The sequence below is a fragment of the Rhinolophus hipposideros genome (genome assembly GCF_964194185.1).
Source record: "Rhinolophus hipposideros genome assembly, chromosome: 23".
Taxonomy (NCBI): Eukaryota; Metazoa; Chordata; class Mammalia; order Chiroptera; family Rhinolophidae; genus Rhinolophus; species Rhinolophus hipposideros.
Window position 1 is genome coordinate 28,252,038 of NC_138069.1, and position 8,296 is coordinate 28,260,333.

At 41.0% G+C, this 8,296-nt stretch overlaps 1 protein-coding gene across 1 annotated transcript; it reads right to left on the reverse strand.

Annotated features, from left to right (window-relative positions):
• LOC308491594 (hepatitis A virus cellular receptor 1 homolog) lies at positions 1-8,070 on the reverse strand (the record flags this gene model as incomplete). Its single annotated transcript, XM_081035429.1, has 5 exons — positions 7,979-8,070; positions 5,990-6,328; positions 2,706-2,795; positions 591-680; positions 1-44 (listed from the first exon to the last, which is right to left on the reverse strand). Exons 1-5 carry the CDS (start codon positions 8,022-8,024, stop codon positions 1-3), a joined length of 609 nt encoding a protein of 202 aa, XP_080891555.1. The 5' UTR covers positions 8,025-8,070.
• Between the last annotated feature and the right edge of the window lie 226 nt (positions 8,071-8,296).

An 8,296-nucleotide genomic window follows, 5' to 3' on the forward strand; every position in this document is an offset into this window, starting at 1 on the left:
CTACTTGGCAGTACCCACAACTGTGAAATAGCATTCAATCATACCTGCAATGTACAAGGTTGTCATAAGAATTAAGTGATGCAATAATTGTAGATGACTGAGCATGATTCCTCACATAGGAGACAGAGTAAATACTAATCTCACCGAAATCTGATCCTGGAGGGGAGAACCCAACTTCAGAGTGGACTAGAGAATCTCTAGGCAGAGCTCCTCATGAGGACAGCATCTCATGAACCCGAACGCTGTTCTCTGGCATTCCCTATATTTTCCTCAGTAACCTGTGCTCAACTGGGCTAAATACACACCATCCTCACAAGTCGTCAAAGAACAGTAGTCTGGGGTTGGTTGGCTACTAATGACTACTTTTGAGAATCCCATTTAAAAAATGATGGGTCCCACCACTCTGAAATGCTTATAGGTACAAATGGTGCAGGTAATAGGGGACAGGGATTCACAGATCCTATGATGCCGTGTAGGGCGCCCAGGGAAGAACCCTTACCCCAGATTGTACTTCTGCCTTAACACAATGCCCTGGGTGGTCTACATCCTCTCACTAGAAGGCCTCTGAGCTCAGAAACACATCACTTTACCTGTCTTGAGTTTCTGTGTGGATGCTGGCATTCTAGGAGCAGAGGTAGAGACCTGATGTGATGTTGGAACCCTGGAGACCTTAGGTGGAGCTAGAAATCAACAGGAAAGCAAGGATTAATCAAGTAGCTGGAAACAAGAGCTTTGTGCTGGGCCTGTACTTCAACTCAACCAATGAGAGACCCACCCCAGGCAGAACTGGGCACTAATCTCCCCTGAACCCAGAGTTCTCATCATTGGGCAAGTCAAATTTGACAGGAGACGGCTGAAAACAGGCTGGCAAAAAGAAAAGTTGCATTGAAGGTATATATTCTGGGAGGTTCAGAGATGAAAAAGAATACCCTGGAATTGCACTGAAGCCCTTTGAGAAGACAAGCCAGTCAAGCCGGATTTATATGTCTTCACAAACACCCATGAGGTACAGACAGTTTAGAGCCTGGAACTGTCTTTGTCTTCGCAGTAGTGAATGATTAAAAATTAAACAACAGGTCCCAGGGCCTGAATGTTTACCAAATACATAGCATTCAGTTCAGTCTTCAGGGTACCCGCCCTAGGGACCTGTACCCTAGATGAGGATTAATTCATACCCACTAGCAAATGCTAGATCCCACAGATGATATATACTGTTTTGCTAGAAGTTGACTAGACCACAGGTAGTAACTTTGACTCTTTCCAGAATCAGAGGTGCTGTAGGATTCCAAACAACTTACAGAAGAAGTCAGAGCTGAAAATAAAACTAAGCTCAAATCCAGCGCCTGGCACAAAAGCACATCAACGAAGCAGTGAATCGAAGGTGTGATTTTTGTTTTATTTTTTCTCACCAGGCCCCTTTTCTTCCTATAAGAAGTTTCCTCATATATTAACTATACTAACTATAAAAGAAACTCTTTCGACGGGGTCCATTGGCTTAAAATCTATTTCTCGAAGCTCCCTTTCAGTTTGTAATGGAGCCACTTTTGCCTTGAAAAAAATACTTTTACTGATTGTCCATTACGTGCAAGGCATTAATCTACAGCAGAGTTCCGCAAACTTGTTTAAAGGGCCGGATTATAAGCATTTTAGGCTATGGGGGCACTACGGTCTCAGTGGCAGTTACTCAACTTTGTCAGTGTGAAAGCAGTCTCAGACAGGATAGAATAATGAATGGGTATGACTGTTCTAATAAAACTTTATACCACTGGTGGTGGCCGTATTTTTAATCTCATCTGGCAATGGGGCTATACTTTGCTGACCCTGATGAAAGGTATAGTCAGAGGCTTTTAGGAAGAGTACAGTCGAACCCTTTCCTCCAGTTTTCAAACAAATATGGAGGAAAAAGCAAGCATGCAAAAATCTGATCAAAGGATCATAGGGAACAGTAAAGAGGAGGAAGCCTTATCAGATGGCCTAATGAAGTTGTCTTCTTTAGTCCATAATATTTTCTCCCGGAAGCAGCCTATAGGGGAAGATACTGGTGAGGAAAAGCTCTAACAGAAGGTGAAGACTAATCTCAGATTGAGTTGACAATTGTTAACGTTGGTGATGTACCTACTTGGCAGTACCCACAACTGTGAAATAGCATTCAATCATACCTGCAATGTACAAGGTTGTCATAAGAATTAAGTGATGCAATAATTGTAGATGACTGAGCATGATTCCTCACATAGGAGACAGAGTAAATACTAATCTCACCGAAATCTGATCCTGGAGGGGTGGGCCCAACTTCAGAGTGGACTAAAGAATCTCTAGGCAGAGCTCCTCATGAGGACAGCATCTCATGAACCCGAACGCTGTTCTCTGGCATTCCCTATATTTTCCTCAGTAACCTGTGCTCAACTGGGCTAAATACACACCATCCTCACAAGTCGTCAAAGAACAGTAGTCTGGGGTTGGTTGGCTACTAATGACTACTTTTGAGAATCCCATTTAAAAAATGATGGGTCCCACCACTCTGAAATGCTTATAGGTACAAATGGTGCAGGTAATAGGGGACAGGGATTCACAGATCCTGTGATGCCGTGTAGGGAGCCCAGGGAAGAACCCTTACCCCAGATTGTACTTCCGCCTTAACACAATGCCCTGGGTGGTCTACATCCTTTCATTAGAAGGCCTCTGAGCTCAGAAACACATCACTTTACCTGTCTTGAGTTTCTGCGTGGATGCTGGCATTCTAGGAGCAGAGGTAGAGACCTGATGTGATGTTGGAACCCTGGAGACCTTAGGTGGAGCTAGAAATCAACAGGAAAGCAAGGATTAATCAAGTAGCTGGAAACAAGAGCTTTGTGCTGGGCCTGTAAATCAACTCAACCAATGAGAGACCCACCTCAGGACACCAATCTCCCCTGAACCCAGAGTTCTCTGCATTGTGCAACTCTGATTTGACAGGAGAGGGCTGAAAAGAGACTTGCCCACGGAAAAGTTGCATTACAATGTATTTATTACAGAGGTTCAGAGGTAAAAAGTTTGCACTGAAGCAATTTGAAAAGACCAGCCATGTCTGTCAGATTATATTTCTTCATAAACTCCTGTGTGGTACATAAAATGCCTAGAGCCTGGCCCTGCCTTCGTCCTCTCAGTGGTGAATGACTAAGACTTAAACAACAGGTTCCAGGACAATAATGTTTACCAAATAAATAGCATTCAGTGTCCTAGACATTGGGGTACTCTCCCAAGGGACCTCCAACCTAACTGAGGATGATCTTACACCCACTGACATATGCCAGTTCACCCTGACAATTTATCCACTGGGCTAGAAGTCGACTAGACCACAGGTAATAACTTTGACTCTTTCCAGAGTCAGAGGTGGTGTAGGAGTCCAAACAACTTACGGAAAGTGTCAGAGTTACCTAGAGAGAGAGCTGAAACTAGAATTAAGCCCAAACCAGTGCCTGAAAACAAAAGCAGATAAATGAAGGACTAATTCAACAATGAGTTTTTTTTTTCTCACCAGACAACTTTTTCTCCTGCAAGAAGTTTCCTTAAATCTCTACTCTACTATGAAAAAAAAAAAATAAACCCTTGGATAGGAGATAATTGGTTTGAAAGCTATTGTTTTTTAGAGCTCCAACTCAATTTGAAATCGAGCCCATTTTTCCTTGAAGAAGATGAAATTTTTTCAACAAATATTTGTTAGTGTCTATTACATGCAGGACATTAGTCTAAAGCAGAGGGCAGCGAACTTTCTGTAAGGGGGCAGCAGTAAATTTTTTAGGCTATGGGGGCTTTATGGTCTCAGTGGCAGTCACTCAACCCTGTCAGTGTGAAAACAGCCAGAGACAAGAGAGTATAATGAATGGGTATGACTGCTCCAATAAAACTTTATTTAAAAAACATGTGGTAGGTTTGTTTAACTATATAATCTGGCCCTTGGGCTGTAATTTGCTGATCTCTATATAGGGTGTAGTCAGAGTCTTTAATGAGTGCAATACAACCTCCTACTTCCAGGTTTCAATCTATCTAGAGGAAAAAACAAGTCTTCAAAAATTCTGATCAAAGTAAGCTCCAAGAGGAGGAAACCTTATCAGACGGTCTAATGAACTTTTCTTCAGTGTAAAATATTTTCCCTGGAAGTTGTCAGGAAATCGTAAGGGAAGATGCTGGTGAGGAAAAGCTCTAACAGAAAGTGAAGAGTAAATTCAGCCTGTGAAAATGCAAGAAAACTTATGCAAAGAACAGGTTATTAGAAAGAGTCATTTTAGCTTAGCTATCAATGTAAGAACTTACAAACCTGTAGAGAATTTATAGAAAAATTTATTTGCTGTAAGGTTACTGAGGATACACATGAAAGGAAGACGTCAACAAACTGAGATAAAAGATTTGGAGAACAACAGTTTGCAGTTTCTTTTTATGCATTTGAGATTAAGTAGGGAATTGACGGAGAAGTACATGAAGATGGGAAGAAACAAATGGGATTGGATTATGGGTGTAGTTACGATTCTGTATTCTCTTGAGGGATCTGAAAGTTTGGTCAGGTGTTAGAAGGAGGGGCTTGAAAGACAGCATTTCAAAGGTGTGTTCACCTACATGCACAGATACAATGGACAGGGCTGGCTTAAGGCAAAGATAAACCTTTTAATAAAGAAGTTGTAGGCCTGGGGTGTGACTATCCACCGAGACCTGCCCAGTTAGGAATCTATGATCAAATCACTCTGTGAGGTCCCTTTCCATACAACCCCTGATTTCCTCCATAACATACTTCCCACTGCATGGAGCAGTAGCCTGTAAATACCTGCCTATTAAAGGATTGGTAAACACTATAAAAATCACATACTGATTCCTTTCTATATCATTTTATTTTAATTCGGCCCCATCAAAATAATTTATAGCTCCAAAAAGATGAAATCAAAATTTCTTCACATACTGCCTCCTTACATCTGTCTATCTCCCCAGCTTCTTTCGGCTTCCCTGAATTATCTCCCTGATATAGTTCCCCAGTGTCAACTGTTTTCTCCATCTGGATTGACCTTATCTCACTTGCTTACATAAAAGAGCTAAGTTCCAAAATTGGTAGACTGAAAAATAGTTTCGCTTAAAACACATACACACACACACACACACACACACACACACACACACACACACTCACACAGACCTAGCTTCTTGAGGCCACAGGTAGTGAATTCTACTGTCAATCTGAGCTCTAAATGCTTAGAGATTTAAGAAAGAGCACCAGAAACCAGGAAATGCTCAAGAACCTACTTCTTTTATCAAATGGTAAGACTCATAGGAAGTTCACGTTAAGAGTGAAGCAATATAAACTGCCCAGATTTCTGGATTTCATGAAAATCTTAAAAGCAAATGGTGAACAGTTATTGGGATGCAAATGTTTTCCTACTGCAATAAGGGCCATTTTAATGTTTAAAGAAGCCGTGTTGGATATGAGGTGAGATATGCTTCAAAAAGTCCAAAGTAGAGCAGAGTGTGGGGTGGAACAACCTATGCTTACACCAAGCACATGCAACAAGACCGAGCTGACAGTTGTTCAAATTGGCCATGTATCTACTGGATCGTATCTTATATATAAATTGCCTACTTCCTATGTTAAAAATTCATATTAGTTTTAAAATGTTAAGACAGGTCATTTTATGAAACTTGTAAGATATCATCTCAGAGAAAAGGGCAGTTGTTTAAGCTGAGTAAAATAAATTCAGCTTGATAAATATGTTCATTACATTCCACACAGAGCAGCAAATGCTTTTTGAATGAACCAACTATCATTTTTGAAGCACAGCTTTACAAGATAGTTTGCTGACTGGGAAGCTCTCTAATCTACAGTGTTATAAACAACACTTCACTCTATAAATAAACAAGATTGTAGGAACCTCCTCTTTCACTGTTAAAGGAAGACAAAATCACTACTAAACAGTAAACATCTCCGCTCACCCACCTGAAGTGGTCAAAGGAAGACAGAAGACAAACTCACCTAGCTTCATCGCCAATAATGTGTTGACTTTCAAATCATTAAACCACCCTGAGAGCTCCACATGGCAACAATACATGCCACTGTCGGCCTGGGTCGCATTTTTGATGGTTAAAGACACATTCCCTTTAGAAATGGGTCCATTGAGCTCATAACGCATGTTCTTCTGAAAGACGACATGGTGTCCATCAGTCTTGATGAGTTTATTTGAGCATGAAGAGAGAGCACATGGCCCTCGGCCCCAGCACATGGCTGTGACTCCGCCAGCTGTGGAGTACGTGCAGGGTAGTGTGACGGGCTGACCCACCACTCCACTCACTCGTACCTGGGACACCACAGCATCTGCAAATAAAGAGAAAACAGAGCATGGTGCCTCAACATGTTAATTTTACATTTATTTTCAGTTTTGCCTTTTCATATAGTTTATTTCGGTTATAATCATACCACTTTGTAACTTGAATTTTAAAGTTTTCATAAGCATTTTTCTATATTAATATCTTCCTTATCAACATTTCTGGTTTTTTGATATAAATCACAATTTAAACTTCTTTTCTGTATTTAGGATTGTTTCCTAATGGGATAGATTTCTAAAAGAGAAACAATCGGGATAAGGGCAGAAATACTTTCTATCTCTTTTTCTCAAATTTCTTTCCAAAACGTTTGAACAAATGACACCTCAGTAATACATAAGCTTGTATTTCATTCTTTGTTTGACAGGTGTCTGCATAATGAGTAGGTAATACACACACGTGGCTTTTGCCCTCCCCTAGATCTAATCATTCTCTCGGTTGAAATACCTTCGAAATTTCCATTACGTTTCAAGTTTTAATTTTTCACTTTTATTGCAATCTTAAAAATTGCTATTGAAAATGAAGTCATCTCAGTAAAATAAGCAGAGCTAATGTTTTGTTAAAGTATTGTTGGCTGAATGAAATCTAATAAACTATTCAGAAATCAGTTTTTAGAAAGTGAGTTTCCAATAATTCCAGGAAGAACTAAGTCTTATTCATGCACCTTAGGGTTGGTCCAAAACCACGCAAGTAGGTGTCCCGTCTCATGAGTGAATGATGACAGCCAGCACTTGAGCAAGTCCCACTTCCCCTCGTGAAGCCAGATAATTGGAGAATATTCCATCAAGCACTAAATTATGCCACTTAAAACAAAACTCGGGCCTGTGGGCATGGCGTAAATCCTATATTGTCAAGTGCACTCAAATCATTAAATAAAATCTGAGATTCACCAACTAATCTATTGAGGACAGGGCTGTGAGTTTCTGAAATGCTCTGCAAATAATATGCTCATTGTTACATAAACAAGACTATTTTCACACTGGATTCTAATATTTAATTTTACCTAACAGCATTTTTGGATTACAAAGATAATATATTAATTATAAAAAGTAAGTTATGAAAGTATAATAGAAGTGAACTCCCCCCATAATACCAACTTAAGCAATTATTGTTTTTTTTTAATTTAGGAAGTGTCTAGTCCTAAAATTTCCCCTATCTCATAGAATGTTTTGAATTAAAATAACTTACATTTAAAAGAAATAATTGCACATGTTTTAGAAAAAACAACAAAGCTGCACAAAATGGTACAATGAAAGACTGGTCTCTTTTGCCTCTTATCCCCGCTTCTTCTCTCCATCCCCCTCCCACCCCATGACAACACTGTTACTATTTCTTACATATACCTGAGAAGCCCATGCACACCCAGCTCTTTACCGACCCCCTTCTTGGTTTCAACACAAATGGCAGCATATGACAAAGTGTGATGCTTCATGCCTCGTGCACTTAGCCATCAATTTGGTAATTCATAGCATTTAAGTAATTTCTTTGGAGTAAGATTTCAGCCTGCTTCTTTGCTCACCAGCTGACCCATTCAGGACCTGCCAACAAAGCCCAAGAACATCCATCTTTCTCCCCCACACCCACACCCCCTGTACTGCCCCATGCGCAGTGCTTCCACCTCCCAGCCCACCTGTCCACTCACCTGTCCACAGGAGTATGAGGCCTATGACAGCTCCCCAAGGACGCATGATGGTAGGAGCCTAAAGGGAAGAGAAAAACACTGCTTGGTGTGCCCTGCAACACCCGGGATGGGAGTAGGTCTGAATTCATTCTCAGATCACAGCTTTTCCTTCCCAACTGGGTGAATCACATGAGCCTGCCCTGCTGGGGATGAGAGACCACGCATGGGCTCAGGCCTCCCTTAGCTCAGGGTGGTGGAGGGCTCCAACAGGCAGGCAAAGCCCTCCTCGGAAGCAGCCCCTCTTCCCAGCTTCTTCCCCACACAGAGTCCAACTGAGTC